This window comes from Poromitra crassiceps (assembly GCF_964638095.1).
Source record: "Poromitra crassiceps genome assembly, chromosome: 30".
Classification (NCBI taxonomy): domain Eukaryota; kingdom Metazoa; phylum Chordata; class Actinopteri; order Beryciformes; family Melamphaidae; genus Poromitra; species Poromitra crassiceps.
In genome coordinates, this window is record NC_139652.1 from 13705907 (window position 1) to 13726454 (window position 20548).

Sequence of the window (20548 nt, forward strand, 5' to 3'; positions counted from 1 at the left end):
CAAAAGGCAATGAAAGCTAATGTATTGTGATTGTCAGTCAAAGGGGCACTTTACACGAAGACGGTTTCCTATGGAAACGGGGAATTATTTTATCGTTAGTGCCTCCCTTTTAGACGGCGAATTCGCGCTTAGGAAACGACACATTTTGGAACCACCCTCCAGAGTGAAATTTGTTTGAGACGCTTCCCGCTGAGCGGGGCTGAGCGCTCCATGTAATCGCTTTGGAACGGCACATTTCAGAAACTCTGACGTGCCTGCACACGCGACACACGCGATTACGCCATAGCCGTGCGCGAGTTGGCAACCAAATAAAACGTCAGTATGAATGAAGTTTGGCAACATTCAGAATTAAGCTACACTGCGGGCCAACTTCAGTTACATGTTCATAACGTTACTGCTGCGAGGAGCCGATGGCTGTACCCGGTCGGCATTTAACGTTAGTTACAAAAGCAGGTCGACAGTGTTTTCTCACTGCCAGTAGCCTACAGTAGGGTTTGACAGATGGCACACTAAGCGCTCCCAGTCCTCGCTGCTCATTAAAGATTTCTAATAGGCGTTATTCTGATAAACTGGTCACATATATGTTATGTTCTCACCCGACAAATATTAAAACTTTAAAACATTTTTTTTTTTTTTTTTTTCCGCTTTTTGGCAAGTCTTAAATGACTGCGGTATGCATACTCTCTTCCTTGTTTAAAACCGGAAAGACGATTACGAAATGACGTCATGCAGAAGCGTCCTCTTGTATGGGCAAAGAATAAGGTGATCACACTGCCACCTATAGACCAAATCACCGTGACGTCACCATGTAAACAAATTTACTTCCGGGTACCACTTGGGGAAGGCGGCAGGTTTAAATGTGCGTGTTGTCAAATAAATGCTGTCAAACCCTCTCGTTGTTTTCGGCCGACTACTTTCAATTTAAATGGTTAAACGGTTGGTAAACATGCTTGTCCGACGTATCTAGCCTTTCTTCTGTGTTTGTTTTATGTAGTGTTAGCTAGCTAATAACGTTTGTTTGTCTGTCAAACTCGCTGTTTTTTTACGTTACAGACAGAGTAACCTCGCGTCACCAGGCTCTTCTCGGCGAGAAAGAGCCTGGTACAGACAGAGCTACTCACGCCACGTCAATTTAATTTAGCTTCAAGTCTACTCTAGTCTGGTCCAACAGGTAAATTAGCTAGTCAGTAGCCTGTACTACGAAACTAGTTTAATGCCTTATCCGAGTAAGTTTGAGTTTAAACCTGGTTTAGCCGTACTACAAAGCAAGTTAACTTTCAATCACCATGGCAACTGACGCTGCAAAGCTAACCTGGTCGCGACCAGGTTAGCTTCAGAGGATAAGATCAAAATCCATGACAGACCCATATAATCGGCTCTCTGGAGTCACTCACCGTTCATATAAGATCGCCATATGAAAAATAGATTGCAGTCAACTGAGAATATAACAAGAAAAACATTTGTGGCTCTGTAGGCTACATAATTAAATTAAGCCTACTTACCACTTTATGTCTTAACAGCTCAACGATGCGTGGAGAAATATGATCACTATTAATCACCGCAGCGCATATCATGAATGGACCCTCAAATGGAGTGAGGGTGTCGTCTCAATTCAGTTGAGCAGTTTTCTCTTTTATAGTAGGCTATTAGGCTTTATACTAGGCTATTTTATATATGAATTATTCGATCAGTGCAACCACACACATGAGTGATAGAGATCATTATTCATTGAGCATGCGTTTCTAAATCTATGGTCTAAATAGGCTTACAGATTGTGGAAATGTATAGACTGAGATTACACATTTAGATTTGTTGCTGCTGCCTGTATCAATGCAGCTGTATCAATCGCTGATCAAAGTAAATCAAATGACTGATGTGAATACAAGCTGCTGCTTTAGACAGCCCTTCAGCAGACTATCCAACGCGGATTTTCATTCTGACATTAAATCGCGGATACATTAAATATCCGCTAAAACTCTGATCATGCACTGCGCTTCATTGAACGAGGAAATGGGTGTGGAAATGAGTGTGGGCGTGGATAAACTCAGCTGTTCATAATGTGATTGGCTGGCGCACCTCTTTCGCGTGGACGCGCGCCTGTGCACGAGCGAAAAACGTGCGCGTGCACAGGCAGATCCCAGGTCCACTTACCTAGTAAAAAACCAGCGTCGTAGTATCAGTTAACTAGATAGCTTTGATCCTGTTCAGTCAAACCAGATCAAAGGGACTTATCGCGGATCTGTTAAACTAGTTTCGTAGTACAGGGCTCTGGTCTCCACTAACGTTAGTGAAAGTGTTGTTATGAATGATATTAAACAACAACACAACACGGACGAACCATTTTTGTCTTCTTTGTCTGTTTTTGTCTTCAACACGTCAGTTTGTGCCGTCCACCGCCATTATAATGTGTGGACCTCAGGGGTACCCGGAAGTAAATGTAAACATCCCGCTGATTTGGTCTATAGCGACCTGGCATGTACATTACGGCGTTTTAAAAATTCAACAGCGCTCATGTAAACAGGGAGAAGGTGTGAAGGAAAAGGTGTGTGAAGGAAACGCTATTGTGTTGTTTCTTCCAGAAAGTGTCCTCGTGTAAAGGGCCCCTCTCATCAAAAGGGAATGAAAGCTAATGTATTGTGATTGTCAGTCAAAGAGAGCAGCCATCAGGCACGGAGGCTCATTACAGCTGAATACTAATCAGTGTTTGGGTGCGAGCCCACAATGACAGCCAGGTGAGGTGGAGTCAGTCTGCTAAGTGTGTACCTCATGCCTGCCAACATTAGGCTGTGAAGAAGAGGGAGATTTTCTGGGGTAACGACAGCAAATGCACCCCCCCCCCCCTCAGATCTGTCGAAAATCCGCCAGTGATGTGAGCCAGGATTTATTCTGCCTTATCGGAATGTTTGCGCTATACCCTATCGAAAAATGCTACCTTATCTGTACAGGGGAGACTCGTGGGTACCCCCACCCCCATAGATCCCATTTTCATTCTGATATCTTGAGTCCAGGGCTCAAGGGACCCCTTTGAAAATGTTTTTTCAGCCTAACTGGAGAATTATTTTGCCCCATCGCTGACAAGCTACTAGCACGGCATGTTTCGGTACCAATTATATAAGAAACTTCACAAAACTAAGCCTGCTGCTACAGGAGCCATTTGATTTGTATCAAACCTGGAGATGAACGGGAGAAATGACCAATTAGGAGCACAGTGGAGCACAATTAGGAGCACAGTTAGGAGCACAGGGGAAGGGTTAAAAATAGGGAGACTCCCATGAAAATCAGGAGTGTCGGCAGGTATGGTACTTATCCTCTGTGGGAAATGGGAGTCTCAACTCCAAAAAAAAACTGTAGTTCACTCCAGTCCTCATGGTGCTCAGTCGCTCTCTATTTGAGGGTGATTGATGTGGTACATTAACGTGGATGGAGGGCCAGCCTAGCAACGCAGAGCGTATTTGTGCTCTAAGCAAAACACAAAGCTAATAAACGAGGCACAGAGGGATCATAAGCAGACGACTATATCATCCGCTGTGGAATACAGGAAGAGCGCTGAATAATCAGGCTGGATCAGAGTACATTAGTTGGTCACATGGGTACTATCAAATGATAGGCGTAAATGATTAATCTAAAAATACAGTTAAGATGTAGAGAGAATAGCAATCCTGCGTGCGTCTTCCTTTTTGTCCTTTCAAACCTGGAAGCTTCACAGATAAAAGACACAACAGACCAAAATAAATTAAATTGGTTTTTTAGAAACAACAGGCTTTGAAGTGAATGTTTGTCCAAAAATAAGGCTACTTGGACGAGAATGCTCATAAAATAGCCCTCGTATAAAACCTTTGGCAGATTTAGGTCTCCTGCTGTGTTGTCTTCGAGGATGTTCACAGTGGTAGCTCCAATAATTGGTAATATATTTCCTTCCGTTCCCAGGCTAGCAACATGTAGACAAATAATTAAAGGAACACTCTGCCCATTTTCAACCAGCTTTGTATCATTAGAACATCAGTAGTATATCAGAAAACTGTAAACGGTTTTGAAGTCTGTCATTTAATTTGACAGTTATTGAGTGTTAAAGTGTGGACCAGTGACATCACTGGTCCACACTAACTCAAATTAATAACTCATTAACTCAAATCAACTCTCAATAACTGTCAAACTATTCATCATTCATCTAGTTTGACAGTTATTGAGAGTTGATTTGAGTTAATGATTTATTAATTTGAGTTAGTGTGGACCAGTGATGTCACTGGTCCACACTTTAACACTCAATAACTGTCAAATTAAATGACAGACTTCAAAACCGTTTACAGTTTTCTGATATACTACTGATGTTCTAATGATACAAAGCTGGTTGGAAATGGGCAGAGTGTTCCTTTAAGTAATGTGTGCTTTGGCTACCATAGGTTGGTAACAATGATATTTGAGATATATCCCTCTCCTGAATGTGCTTTACTTTGACTGTCACTCAGTGTTTTGCTGTATATTTTAATTTGATCACTATAGACCCTCCATCTGTGATGATGAATGCCTGTTCAGCTGGGCAGTGTGTGTTCTATTTTCAGTCCCAGAGAGTGAGTGTGTGTGTCTCTGTGGTGTGTGTGTGTGTGTGTGTGTGTGTGTGTGTGTGTGTTTGTTTGCACGTGCGTGCGTGCGTGAGCGTGTGTCCGTCCGTGCGTGTGTGTGTGTGTCTGTGTCTGTGTATGATTGTGCACGTGTTTGTTTTGTGTGTATATAATGGTTTATGTACATGTGTGTGTGTGTGTGTGTGTGTGCGCGCGCATGCGTCCGTGCGTGCATGTCTGTGTTTGTTTGTGTATGATTGTGCACGCGTCTGTTTTTGCGTTTCTCTATAAGGGATTACGTACACGTGTGTGTGTGTGTGTGTGTGTGCGTGCATGTCCATGTGTTTACATTGTTCTGCTTCACTTCATTAAGCTCGTTACACAAAACCTTCACATGCACGTATTTGCAAAACAAACCGCATCGCCGTGATGAATTGAATGACCCTTGACCTTTATCGCATGTGCAGCACAAGAAGTACGGCTGCCTTAGACTACAACCACCAAAGAAGGTGAAAAAAAGAAGAACGTACACTCCATGTGAAAATACGAGAGACAAAAAAATGACAACGCATGTTAAAGACAAGGCGTGCGGAGGATTTCAGAGGATGGGAATCCCTGCTTGTGCTGCACACGTTGTCATCTGACACGACACTGAAGCTTTCAACAGAAATAAAAAAAGAGGAAATAAATATATAAAATGCCGCTCTAACAAGCCTCTGGGGACGTCTCTGTAGAGGGAGCAGCCTGCCTGATGAGAAATGTCCTAAAAAACCTGACAGAAGCAGGCTGCTGTGCTCCGTGCACATATTATTCTGTGCATACAGGCCACAGCAATGGCTTTGAACAGGTAGAGCAACTGTAAATAACACCGCCAGCTATTCCCAAGACCCATATCCGTTTGTTCTAAAAGCTTAATTTAACTGCGGGAGCCTGATTAAAGACATGCACCTGCTTCACATGCCTGCGCTTACCCGTTTTACACCTGCGTAGCACAGCCACATCAGTCCTACGTTTTCCAGTTGGGGATTTGAACCGGCAACCTTCTAGTCACAAGTCGGCTTCTCGGATCTCTCTAAAGGCTGCTGCTAATTGTGGAAGCAACTAAATAACACAGGAAGTGAAGATAAAAACAAACACTGCACAGTGTGCCTGTGGCAGGTTGGGAGAATTCACCATGTTGCCAGTATGAATTGCAAATTAATCTTTCCGTACTGTTTACCAAGTTAAAATGTCACTCTCCTTCCTTGAAACATGGCATGATTTAATAGTTATTGTAAAACAGATAGTCCTTGATTATGATTGGCTGAGCCGCGTTCAAAGCCGTTAAAATACTCTATAAAGACATACATGACCATGTTAGCTAATATTAGCTAGCCCGCTGCCTGTAACAATGTCGCCAGCCTCAGAACACCACTGAGTGACCAAAACATTAGCTTGTTAACCATTTTAATGTTATCCTTGCAGTTAAGCTAGCATGGAGGGAATATTGTGTTCCCCGGGTGTATCTCCTTGGTGTAGCACAGAATCAGATGAACGTTGAACTGACTGGAGGGCGGCTTGAAGGACTACATTGCTTGGTGGAAGAACGATTATTTGTTATCAGAGATGAGGACTTGTAGACTTGAGACTTGGACTTGAGTTGCACTTAAAGGAACACTCCGCCCATTTTCAACCAGCTTTGTATCATTAGAACATCAGTAGTATATCAGAAAACTGTAAACGGTTTTGAAGTCTGTCATTTAATTTGACAGTTATTGAGTGTTAAAGTGTGGACCAGTGACATCACTGGTCCACACTAACTCAAATGAATAACTCATTAACTCAAATCAACTCTCAATAACTGTCAAACTATTCATCATTCATCTAGTTTGTGAGGTGGAGCTTCATATAGTCTCTAGTTTTCTGGCTGGGCACGGGCCTTTGTGCCAACAAAACTGTTTTAAACATGGGAAATTCACACCGGCATGCGCCGGGGGGCCAGCAGTGTTGGAGAGGAGACACATTGAAATAAAGAGTTAATTGAGGAGAACACGTTGTCTTTCGTATTTTCTGCCATAGGCATTCATTTTGTAAAAAAAAAAAATTGCAAATTGAACATTGAACATTTTCTAAGTATTAATATGATCGATAATCGATAATTGATCGTTAATTTTCACCGATTATCGATTTTGGAAAATTTTCAAAATGAACATCCCTACTCCACACTGAGAAACTACAGGAGCTGGCTGAATGAAATACTACCATATCTATTAGTGCATGCATCTGCATTACAATGGCACGCGTTAAGGAATTACACTCATGACCATGCTTATGTATTAGATATTGTCGTAATCTCAATGGGACAATTAGATTAGAACTAGTTATAAACACTCGTATGAGAATTGTATGAATTGTTTCTTAGAAGTTATGTCTATAATATTTTAGGAGCATTGGTACAGTATAATGCATTAGTAAGCATTATGTGTTCTAGCATGGAAGCACGGTCGGTCACATGAGTGCATCATTTATAATAACTATCATTTTACCATCACAGCATCACAGTATCACAACAAAAGAAGAGAAACCATAACTATAGCGACTATAGCGGATGCCTGCGACTTTGGAATTTCCCAGGGAGTGTTGCACACACACAGTGCCAATTATAAAGCCAATGTGTGACAGTGTGAGACATGTCATTATGTAAATTTGAAAGATGGATTTCGTAAGACATCATGACGTTCGCCGTCAAACAAGCTGTAGGATGAAACTTTGATCAATCCAAATCAAATATCTCCCTCTGCTTGTCTTGTTCCCATCAGATGAACGGCAGCGTAGCAGCAGCCATGTGAGAGGAGCTGTCAGCCAGCAGACGATGCCCACGTCCAGCTAAAGCAGAGCAGCTCTCCCCTCCCTCCTGCCCGTATGAGGACGAGAAGATGACTGTCACCAGCCGGCAGTCCTTCAATGTCCTGACGGTCATCTTCCTCCTGCTGTCCACTGCAGGTCAGTCCAGGTTTGCTGCGTGCTTCTCCGTCTGTCTGCCGGTCTGCACCTAAAAGTTGATGTGTTATAGCCATCTCTGTAAGACATGTATTCCTCCCTTTTGGTTTGTTTGGGCAGGTAAGAACAATGCCGATCGAACTGTGGTGGCACAAATAACCTCACCGATGTGATTCTCAGTCCAGTCAGTCTTCGTCCAAGAGAAGTGCGGTGCGTGTTCGTTAGGAGTGAGAACCCAATCCAAACCAACTACAAGAAACAACCCCAAAACAAACGGGTAAAAGGAGACAGATGTTGACATCTGATAGCCAGTTACTCACACTTGGAAAGCCATGGCATAACAAAATGAACAGAGAGCAAAACCGCAGTCTCAACTTATATCATATTCAGCTATTTTATGTTGAAATGCTAAAAAGGTAAACGACGGTGACGAGAGCAGACAAGTCCATTAGGCTGAGCTTAAGTTAAAGGGACTGGAATTGGATTTTTTTTTGGACTCTCCTCCACTGCCAACAACCTCTAACCTGGCGGCTTGACAAGCTACTTGGGAGTCCGTGTGGTTTTCCTTGAAATGTTTAACCTTAAGGAGAATATTTAAGGGTGTTTTGGGCAACCGATTTTATTTTACTAGTGGACCCGTACTTGGGAGTTGGGGGGGTTGACCCGGTCAGTCTGCCCCCCCCCTCCCCCCCCGAGAGGGGGCCTGCCCCTAGCTTGGGGGGGGGCAAGCTACCCAAGGGGGGTCCAGGGGGATTCTGCCCCGGAAGAAGATTTTGTACATTTTAAAGTAAAATTCGTCAACCTGGTGCATTTGAGAGCAAAATGAAGAGGCTAAATCTATGAAGAACTACACACATCTCTAATGTGTTGCAAATAATTAGGCCTAAACAATTAATATTACAAATTTACAATAGTTAATATCCAGCCAGAATCATTGCAAATGGATGTTCAAAGTAACAGTTAGCAATAGCATTCAGTTAATCAATGCCTAATGACAGCCAGATTCCGTTTTAAACTTTAAAACAGAAAAACGGAACGTAAAAACGTTTTTAGCAACAACAACAACAAAAAAACAACAACAACAAAAATGAATGGGGGGGCCAGTTTGTTGAATGGGGGGGCCCGGCCCGGTCAGGCCCCCCCTAACGCCGGGCCTGGACCCACCCAGTCTGCTCAGCCAGGAAGGATGACATGTTGCTCGAGTGACATCACATCATTAGGTAATTAGGGCAATCACCTAATTAAAAAATCTGGGCCGTCAGGTCACCCGCACGGGTGCTCTTTAAACTTCCTGAAAGTTTTGGTCCGAAAATCTTAACTTAAGGTGCTTTGTGCAACCGGCCCCTGGTTCACTTGTAATAATCGGGCAGTGTCTTCAATGAACAAAATAAAACAATATAACAAAAAGTAAGTAAAGACCAGCCAGAGGTGTGAATACGAGGCACCACTAACTGACATTGGACTGTGGCGTATTGCCGCAGTCGGGAGGCCTTGGCTCTCATTCTCACAGCTCACAGGTTGTAAACATAACGCAAGAGCCAAACTGTTTACTGTATCCTCAAACTCAAGAGGTGTTAATGAAATTAAAATTAACTAGGTGGCGATGTTTACAACGGTGTCGTTACCACAGCCAGCTGGTTCGCATTTGAAAAGCCCCCTTTTCCTCTTCGCTTTCCAAGCCTTTAAGTCTTGCATCATTAGAGGACTTTATGGTGCACTTCCCATGTCGAGGGGTCTGCTTCCTTAGTGCCAATACACTTCTCAAAAGCTGCTGACCACTCCTGTACGTGCCAAGGATTTATGGAATTTCAATAATATGGGCAGATTTCAGAACCGTCAGAATGGAGAAAATTGTTAATGTCATGTCAAGTGCTTTGAGTGCCATTTATTATAAATGGCTGTGATGCATTGCTGAAATAGAAAGTGTAACCAAGACCAAATAAATCAGAATAAGAGCAAGCTGCAATTTTACAGCCCATTATGTTGGATTCACTTCAGCAACTGGTATAATCGATACAAGCGTCAAATTGAACGTTTTTTTCTCTTTGTGTAAAATCTGTCGTTCACTTCAGATCCTCCTCCTGCGTGCTTCATTACCACCTCTTCCACCCCTTCATTCTACCTGATACCCTGCAGAAAGCCTGTCAGTTAGACTCGTTGAAAGGAAGATGGGCCGAACCAAGCCGATCATTATAACCGGGAAGAGGTTCCAGCCGCTCATCTGTCCCTGCCTGACATTCTTCAAAGACTTCTATCAGTCCTCCTCGGCATAGGAGAACTTGACCTCGACGCCAAATCGCAGTCGAACATTTTTTCCTGACATTTTCTGGGCTCGCGCGGATGAAAGGAAAGACGCCAGGCAAAGACCAAACAAATCAAATCAAATTCATTTGCATGTACTTGAGACAGAAATGTTGCAATACGCTCGATACTGACAGCATGCTAAAGTCAGAAAAGATGTTTCATTATTACAATCATCAAATCATCAAATGGCACACAATGAATTATTGAAGCCTAATACAGAACAGAAAGCAGGCAGCAACGAGTGATGTGAGGTCATGTCAGCGTGTGTGTGTGTGTGTGTGTGTGTGTGTGTGTGTGCATGTGTGTGTGTGTGTGTGTGTGTGTGTGTGTGTGTGTGTGTGTGTGTGTGTGTGTGTGTGTGTGTGTGTGTGCGTGCGCGCGCGCGTTCATGCAGGTTCCATATTACTTCTGTGCAGCTAGCATGAATGCTCAGGAGGCAATCTGTCTCCAAACAAACAAGCGCATTCATTTTGGTCTTATTACTGGTAATGGAATGTGAAAGGATGCCAAAAGGCTTATCCTGATTGGTTACGAGGGTATTGGACAGGTGGCTTTGTCCTGGTCCACTGTCCACTCGTGTTAACGATCATCAGCCCTGTAAATGGACACGCAATTATCTCTGCTCCCCTTTTTTCTGGGCAGATTGGTAATCAACTGCTGTAGCCTCACCTGCTGCTAAATGACATTTATATTATTTCAATTACAGAGAGAAGGCTTATTTGGATGCTGGATTCCATAAAAAATGCTTTTTGTTCCTTTGATAGAATAGAATAGAATAGAATAGAATAGAATAGAATAGAATAGAATAGAATAGAATAGAATAGAATTGTATTGTCCACGAGGGTGGAAAATTGTCTCCGTTTCACCAGACACAAGAAACAACATAACAAAACATATGGGCGGTTAGTAAAACAAACACACATAGAGGCCATTTACACCTGGCGCTAACATGCGTTTTCTGTGATCAAATTGCAATCAGATTGTGTTTTATCACTTGAAATGCCAGGTGTAAACACCCCCAAAACGCATTGAAGAAGGATTGCAATCTGATCGGCCAAACCACCTCCGGAGGTGGTCGGGGATGCATTGTGTACACATTGAACACAAGTGTAAACGCAATGTGTCCTCTCAATCTGGATACAGCAACTTTATGCGGATTGAGAGGACAACCATTTCTGCAATCTGATTGCAATCAGATTGCAATCAGATTGCAGAAAACGCATGTTAACGCCAGGTGTAAATGGAATCAGGCTGAAGTGATAAAATAAAATCTGATTGCAATCTGATGGCAGAAAATGCATGTTAACGCCAGGTGTAAATGGCCTCTTAGACAAGGTTGCAATACACATTAAAACAGTTCATTTCAATGTATGTGGTTTAAATCTTATCAGTCACCTTGTAGAGTTAAGAATACTAATGACACTTGGGGATGAAGGACTTGATACATTTTGAGTTGCCAGAGGGACTCTATAGCCCGGGGCTACAGTACAGAGAGTCTATTAGGCCCTCCCAGAGCTCAAAGGCTCAAACTGGCTGAAGAGAAGAGAGGATGGGAGCTACATCTGCCGCCATACGAGTCTCCTTCTTCCTCGTCCTTTCTGTAAAAAAAAAAAGTTGAGTCGAGGGCTTTTGGGGTTTACCAACTATTTGGATTGTCGTTGACACAATCCTGGAAAGTTTCCTCTTAAATCTACAGTTTAGGGGACTGTAGCAGGCAGGAAGATGAAGAGTCAAAACATCAAATGGCCCAGCTGCTCTCAAGGAAAGCTCCAGTGATGCATGTGACAAGATGAAGGAAAACAAATCAGAAATAGCATTACTGTATATATTTGGACTCCCAAACACCTTTGAATTATCCTATAAGGAGGCACTCGTCTCTTTCAACCAATTTGAAGCCAGTTGGCAGAAACTTTTGATTCATTTTTGATGCCGACTTTAGCTTTGATGAAAAAGTGAAGAGAGTGGTGCAGTCTCGCTTCCTTCGGGTTGAGTTGAGTTTATTTGTGATGTGGAGAAAGTCAGTCATGTTTTTATCTCCTCATGTTTAGTCGATCTAATTCTCTTTATTCTGGCATCGACCGAAAGTTTTCAAAATCGCCATGCTAGGGTCTGTGATGTCATTTTGACAGCCTGAGTCAATTCTAAAAAGCCAGACTTATATACATGTAGCTGAGCAGATTTAGGTGTTTTGAGTCAGAAGCACTGCCACTTCTGTCAAGTCAAGTCAAGTCAAAAGTATTTGTATAGCCCTAATTCACAAGGATGTCTCAGAGGACTTCACAGAGAATATGTCTAGCTAAATCTAGCTGATACAACAATAACAATTAGTTAATTAGTCAAGTAATAATAATAACAACACAATTGAATAATCATATGATAGAGACAGAGAAGGGGAGAAAGGGGGAGGAGAGAGCAGGGAAAGGCAGGAGGTGGCGAGGGAGAGAGGTAGGAAGCAGGGAAAGGGGGAAGAGGAGGGAGAGCAGAACAGATAGGATATACTGGGGCTGGGCGAGACGGTGATGAATAGTCACAGGGGACAGAAACATTTAGCAATCAAGTTATGTATTAGGAGTGTCAAAATTAATTGTTGAAACGATCCATCGCGATGGGGACGTGTTGCGATGCATCGAATCGGATCGTTGACAGATAATCGCTGAATCGTTTATGTTGAAGTTTATGTTGACATTCAGATTTTAAAGCACATTCTACTTATCCACCTTATTTTTGAATGCCCCATTGTACAAATAATTGTGGCTACAAGTTCCGGTTTAATGTGACTTATTGTTGCAGCTTGCCATTTCCTTTGTTATACTCTGGCTGCAGATGCGAATTATGAACCGGAAACTGGAGTACGTTATAAAAGTTATAAATATAGTCACGGTATAAACAACTAACCAACGCTGGGGGTCCGTATGGAAACAGTGTTACTCGAAATGGTTAAAAGTTAAATCAATTTGGTCATTTAGTGGCGTTTTACTGCCATGTAACATAGCTAGCTAGCCGCTAACATTAGCCACAGTAGGCTGCACACTGCGCTCTTAAAGGGATATTTATCGACGAGATTTCTGCCAAGCTGGACCTGATTAGCAGGGCCGGTTCCAGAACAAGATGACTAGGGGTGCATCCTAGATAGGAAGGGGTGCAGATGCCCGGCCTAAGGCCGGGCCCACTCGGGCCCGGCCCAAAAGTTTGACATGTTATTTTACTAAAAATAATGCATTTGACCATCATTTCAAGTAGAATGATACCACCCAAGCAAGAATATTTCAAGTGTTTCAAGTGCTTTACTGAAATATTTGGACCATATAATGATAATACAATTATCTCAACCTTAAAAGGTTACATATAGGTGCCAAAAAGCCATAAAATCACATCAAAGAACAAAGAAAAACAACAACTATAATTCAAGTTTAAACAGTAAGTGTGCAGCTGTAGCATTTATAAAAAAATAAAAAAAATACTTTTTAACTGAGCATGCAGACAATTAAAATAAGGGTGCAATGCATGCTTTTGCACCCCCGTAGAACCGGGCCTGCTGATTAGTGATTTGCTCCGTTCGCCCAGACGGGTGTCAAGCTGTCAGCAACAAGGCTGGGAGGATCACACCGGAAGAAAAACGCATAGGCATCATGGCCGCTAGAAATGAGGTGGATAGATTAGATCTATGTTGTTTTTGTAGTGTTACCTTCCCTAAGAATAAATGTGGCAGTGCTTTTGCCACCAGGGCCTGTATGCTTTATGTGATGTCACCTATTTGGTTGCTTTTATGGTTATATTCTTTTTATCCTCTATTCTCAATCTCTAGGCCCTCGGCCTGTATTATATTCATTGTCTCAAACCATATAATTTATGATGTTTCCAAATTAATTAATTAAATAACATTCTGCACTGATTTTCACAGTTTGATAACTGCAGGGCAGGCTCAGATTGATTTCCTGATTATTTATTTATTTATTCAAAGTAATTTCTGCCATATTAGATAGATACTATTGGGCCACTGAGCCCACTGACCATCTCTTTCCTGAGGAATTCTGCTTGTACCGTCACATTCCAATGATTTTTCTCCCCCTCCGCCGCAGCTCTCTCGGCTCATTACCGAGTGTGCGAACCCTACTCCGACCACAAGGGGCGCTACCACTTTGGCTTCCACTGCCCGCGCCTCTCGGACAACAAGACCTACATGTTCTGCTGCCACCACAACAACACCGCCTTCAAGTACTGCTGCAACGAGACCGAGTTCCAGACGGTCATGCAGATCAACCTCACCACCACCTCAGATGGCTACGCACACAAGTGAGTCAGGATCATTATTTGACACCATGATATGGGCTCCCAGGACATGTATGCCCCTCAATCTTATGACGTGATAAGATCATGCATTTTAGCACCGCGCGCACCGCTCTCTTCAATGAGCAAATGGAAATCCAGACCTTGTAGAAAAGTGTCGATTTTTGGGGTTAGGGTTGAAAGTAATGTCAACTACTTTCTGAGGCACACAATTACTCACATAAGACCCTAAATTTAATAGTTAGAAGATTTTTGTGGATTTTGGTTTCCAGGGACTTTAAGTTAGATTACACATTTCTGCTCTCGAACCCAGGGCTTTCGGGGTCAATGACTGTTATAGAATGGAATTTACCACTCCTCATCCGCTATATGATCATTATAACAGCTTATATAAACCAAATGAATTGAAACCAAGAGCCAGAAAGATGTCTTATAAAAGTATATTTAAAGCCATAACATTCTCCTATAAACTGCATTATAGGAGTGACTGAATCTCAATGTACCATCTGATCAATGTACAGAGTCCAAATATTCAGTGATGACTGACAGTTACTGACACGGATTACTTATAGAGAGAGAGGAGGAAAAGAGGGGGGGGGAGGAATGTGTGAATGACCTTATACCTATGTATTCATTACTACAATTACTACTACTAGTAATTATTCAATTCTATTATGGAACTATGCTAAAGTACACAATAATACTGTGTTCCTAATGAAAACCGTTGTTATGTACCAGGCACATATGTACACCTCATTTCTCGATGAATTAGGATCATACAATAGGCAGTGTAACACTCGTGATGAATTAAACCATTTATTGCAACAAATGGTAATACAGTTGGATTTGCCAGTGCGGCTCTGCTCCCGGGATGCTCAAAGAACCAATCCACATGCGAGTGTGACACAGATTTGGCTGGGTGCACACTGTGTCTGGGACAGAGCGAGATGCACATCACTTCATTATAATGACAATATAAGAAACATAGTGAATTCCTCAGTGATGATGCGGGAGGAGACTGGGGAGGAGGAGGAGGTTGAAGCTTTGTGGTAGTAGGCAACAGTGCGATGCAGCAGCTTAAAGGAACAGCTCACCCTAAAATCCAGAATGCATATTATCCCTCTCACCTGTAGTGCTATTTATCCATCTATATCGTTTTGTGTTAGTTGCCTGAGTTTTGGAGATATCGGCCGCAGAGTTTCTGCCTTCTCTCCAATACAATGGAACTGGATGGCACTCGCCTTTGTGGTGCTCAAAGTGCCAAAGAAATACATTTGAAAAACTCAACAGCAATGTCTCTTTCCAGAAATCATGACCCCGTTACTCAAGATAATCCACAGACCTTGTTATGAGCAGTTTCATGGAGGAACTATTTTCTTTTGACCGAACTACACCCGCTAGCTGCTAGCTAGTCCCTACATGAGACTGCAAAAGAAAATAGTTCCTATATGAAACTGCTCACAACAAAGTCTGTGCATTATATTGAGTAACTGGGTCATGATTTTTGGAAAGAGACATTGCTTTTGAGAGTTTTTCAAATGTCTGTTTTTGGCGCTTCGAGCACTACAAGCCGAGTGCCATCCAGTTCCATTGTATTCAAGAGAAGGCAAACATCTCTGCGGCCGATATCTCCAAAACTCAGGCAACTATCCCAAAATGATATAGATGGATGAATAGCACTACAGGTGAGAGGAAAAATATGTATTTTGGATTTTTTTTAGGGTGAGCTGTCCCTTTAAGCCTTTGCAGGATGTCTGAGCACCAGATCTGTGTATAAGGAGCACCCAGTTATTGGAGTTGGGTTTTGGTTGTATTTGTCGCGCTCCATGGTTGCGCTGAAACGTGAGTAGGGTGTTGTTGATTGTCGTTTGTCGTTTGTTGTTTTGTTGATTGCAAACAGCTACGTGAAACAACATCAGAGATGACGACATCTCCGTCCTGAGAAAATATCAAAACAACCTGTTGCACACTGGCCCCATAATGAGCTGTTTGCTCCCCTGACAATAGCACAGTTATTGACATCATGTCCCTCCTGCTCAAAGGGTATGACATTGATCTACACCTAGCGAGGGATTCATAAGCACCACAGTGGAGAGCAGATGGTCTGAGTGGGACGTCTCCACATGATCGGTCACTGAGGCAGGTGTTAAGTACCGGCTACTCCATCAAGTAGCACTATAGCACCGTGTCCTAGACTGCATCATAGTACAGAATTCTATGCAATAAATCACAGTACAGCACTATGCTATAATGACTAATATTATGCTACACTATTACGTGCAAAACTATATTTCCATGGTGGCCACGTAGGCTTAAAGGCACACTCGCCCCTTGCAGCAAACCAGGTTAGAGCAGAGGAAACGGATCATGGAAAAATGGAAAAGCTTCTTATTGTGTCGGAGCTGTCGGTGGGAGGCGTGGGTTACAAAAGTACAGCTCTCTCTCCACTGATGCCAGCATGGCTCTGTCTCGCGCGGTTCACACTGCCCTGCAGCGGGTCATGATATTTCATTTGAGTTCAAAATATGTATCGATATAAAGTATTTCATATCTGTTGATATCGTGACGGATCGGCGGCCAGTCATTTCTCAATATCCAGGCTCGTATTCTATCGTGTCTAGGGGTTGGCTGGCATTATGATCCAATAACATAAGAAAAGGAAAGAATGAATCAGGATGTTTATCGATGATTGAACAGGTCACTCACCCGGCTTTAGCGTTAGCTGACGTGGCCTCCAGGAGCGTTCTGACCCTTGGCAAGCTCCGACGGTTGGATGACGGAGGGATCCAAGATAGTCCTCCTCACGTGATCAAAGAGTCCGATAAACATGGGACAGGATGAAAATGACAATGCAAAATGAGACATAAACGAGCATAAGCTATATCAACAACCTGTGTTGTGGGCCGCAGCCCCATCTTCTGTGTGGACTCGACTGAGCTCTAGAGCGCAGGGGCGACAGCCATCTTATAGAAGAGGTATGGCAGCCCCGTATGTCCAAAAAGGCGCCCTCTCTACCCTTTTAAGAGCAGACCAACAGATCAATTCGACAAACAGCCAAAGCAAATAGAAATAAACATTTATCATATCTAAGCCGGCAGGGGCGATCCATAACAATATCAATAATTATTGATCATTTTTAATTACTTTTTTTTTTTTATAGAAATGAAACCCATTTAGTTAATTTCCGTGTATCCGTCCGCAGCAGCAGCAGCAGTCAGAGTTGCAGCACAGAGGAGCACAGCCAACAAACACTCCAAAATACACAGTCAGCTAAGAAACCTTGATGGCTAGCAGCAGTGACGGATACACAACTAACCTTGACGGGTGGGGTCATCAAAAGGGCCTTTCTGTGTGGAGTTTGCATGTTCTCCCCGTGCCTCCCGGGGGTTTCCTTCATATAGGAACCCCCTTCACAAAAACATGCAATATCCTGGTTGCTAATGTGGTTCCTCCTCTGGTCGTTAAGGGCGCCTGTTCGGAGGGAGGGGAACTGGAATAGCGTGATCCTCCCACGTGCTATGTCCTACCGGTGAAGCTTCCCCTGTCAGGTGAAAAGAAGCGGCTGGCTAACTGCCCATGTCTCAGAGGAAGCAGGGAGCCAGTTTTCGGCTCTCCCCAGATCGACAGAGGATGGAGCAGCAACCAGGATAAACAAATTAAAATTAGCACTAATGGGGGATAAAAATGGGATAAAAAATCAGGGGGGGAGACAATAAATTATAGGCTGTTTATTTGAGCCAGTGAGGAGTGAGCACACTGTTTGTTTGTTTTCATGCAACTGTGAGAGAAAATAAACATTCTATCAGACTATTTTCTTATTGTATTGATGAAGTGTCTATCGCCGATATATATTGCAACCAGCCCTAATTTTAGTGGCAGATTACCTGTTGGGCTGTGTTCCATCCTGGCTCACTGGACAGTAGGGCTGTGAACTATTTACCTGCCTAAGCCTGACCTACATAACAGGTGAAAGCAGAGATCAGAGATTAGACGTTTGTGACAATCCAAGCTAAAAACCAATAAGGCCATGTAGCCTCTGAGGGTTTCTACAGTCCACGCACGCACGGTAGCATTTTGTTTCTTCTACTTACAGAGTTGCTGTCCTTTATGAGAAGCTGACACGAAAAGGCTGATTTGAAATGGCTCTGTAAGTCATCCGCGTGTGACAGATAATCAATCGGAGCAGCTTTTCCTCTCAGAGGCATGCCATGTTTAATATTACATAACATTTGTTTTGCTTGTGTGGTGATGGTCGATCCCTCCAAGGCCTGTCCACTTACTCTTGTTTTGCCCTTAGGCTCAGTGAAACGCAGGCCTAGCTTGGAGTCGAGAGCCCTGTTGCCCCGAGAATCACCTTAAATACAGAGATTAAATTATAGGCAAACTATGAGTAATGTCTCAAAAGCGTGGGGGTGAGGAAAGGTATAATGCAATTTGGATTTGAGTGCAGTAACAGTATATGCCTGCCTTGGTGTTCGTTCGAGCAACTCCGGTTGTTCATTTTGAAAGCTATTTATTTAGATATATATCCCCACAAGGCCGTGTCAGTTGCCAACCGAAGGGGATTCAGTTGAGTTACTGAACTAGAATAAATCAGTATTTTAAATGGGTTTCCAAAACACTTTACAAAGTGAGCATACATTTACGGAAATGATGGGGTTTCATAAATCTCTATTTTGGAGTATTACCGTGTGTGAACTCTGTCTCAAAGGGGTCAGAAGAGAGAATAATACATTGGGCCTCTCTAAGTGATGATGCATCCTAACCTATTAGGACTGAACCACTTTCCAGCCCGATGTTCCCCCAATGCTGATTGTGAAATGGAACGGGAAGTTATTTGCATGCATTTACCGCGCTGTCATTGATGGAAGTGGGCGAACTGAGAGAAGGTTAAAAAATGTGCTAATGAAAATGTCTTGTCCAATTTACCAAGCCACATTTTAAAAGGCAGAAGATGCAACAGATGGAAGAGGCTGTTTAATTTATTAATTTTTATTTTGATACGTATCCAAGCAGGGATGGTTTGCTGAACATGCATGCTCTTTTTTTTTTAGCACGGCCCTGCCTCACATAATAGTACGCATTGACACCTCGTAGCTGCTCTGCCTCTTAGTTTTGAATTTATTTATTATTATTGTTTGCCTTTCCAGCGGCTCCTCTGTAGTTATTGGGAGTTAAGGCACTCTTATGAGTGATGAAAAAAAAAGTTTGATCCCAGATTTAATAATAATAATAATTGATTGCATTTATAATAGCGCCTTTCACTCAACTCAACTCATCCACCACCAATGTGTAGCAGCACCCACCTGGGTGATGCATGGCAGCCAGTTTGCACCAGAACGCTCACCACACATCAGCCTATCACGGTGGAGAGTTGAGATCTGAATGTGGCAATTAAGTAACGAGGGATGATTAGGTGACCATGATGGAAGGAAAGCCTATGTGGGAATTTAGCCAGGACATCGTGGTTACACCCCTACTCTTGCGATAAGAACCTCGGTTTTAACGTCTCATCCGAAAGAACTGTGTTCACTCACAGGACAGTCTTTCTGTCTCTGTCCTGGGGCATTGGGGGATGGGGATAGTATTCTTGAGACCAGAGGGAAGAGCAGAGGTCTTCTTCTAACACCACTTACAGCACGAGTCTCCAAAAAAAGGAGTAACCACAGCCAGACTGCTTAGCTTCCCCAGGAAAACCAGTGTTATAATGCAGGAGCCACTGGTGCTGATCCCTTTACTAATGCTCCTGGCTCTCTATCCCCTCCAGTAACTATACAGCCCTGGTCGGCGTGTGGATCTACGGTTTCTTCGTCATGGTGCTGCTGGCCCTGGACTTTCTCTACTACTCGGCCATCAACTATGAGCTGTGCCGGGTCTACCTGGAGAAGTGGGGTCTGGGAGGACGCTGGCTGAAGAAGGCGAGGAGTCAGTGGCACAGGTCCATGCCGGAGGAGAGCGAGGCCCAGGCCCAGCCCATGGTCCCCACCAGTCACTACCAGCCCCGACACAGCCTGAGAGGGGAGAGCCACAGTCCTACACTCCTGCCCTATAACACATCCACCGCCTGGTGAGTCACACTGTCTGTCACATAACCCATTGCCAGCATGCAATTTGGCAAGGATCGCTATTGTAAAGCTTGTAATCAGCAGATAAACTATAGAGGCTTTGGCAGTTGCGTCACGAATGTCCTAGCGACCCGAGGCTGGTCATGGAAGTCCGGTGAAGTGGCTGTGCGCAAATAATGGTTTAATATATAACAACCGACCGTGCTAGAAGGAGAGATACCTGAAAGAGGCTGTTGTGATTTGTACAGTGTTTCATTTAGAAGTAGAAGAGAATAGAGCGATGAGGTCGATTTGTTTCCAAAGTGGTTGACTTAAAGTGGTTGAAACTATTTTGTCTTTAGCCCTTGTCCTTCA

The 20548-nt window shown here is 43.2% G+C and overlaps 1 protein-coding gene across 1 annotated transcript; it reads left to right on the forward strand.

Moving 5' to 3' along the window:
- Nucleotides 1-7474: 7474 nt before the first annotated feature.
- shisal1b (shisa like 1b) lies at nt 7475-20200 on the forward strand (the record flags this gene model as incomplete). The annotated part of the gene is made up of 3 exons (XM_083663155.1): nt 7475-7541; nt 13922-14135; nt 19897-20200. 3 exons carry the CDS (start codon nt 7475-7477, stop codon nt 20198-20200), a joined length of 585 nt encoding a protein of 194 aa, XP_083519281.1.
- Nucleotides 20201-20548: the final 348 nt, after the last annotated feature.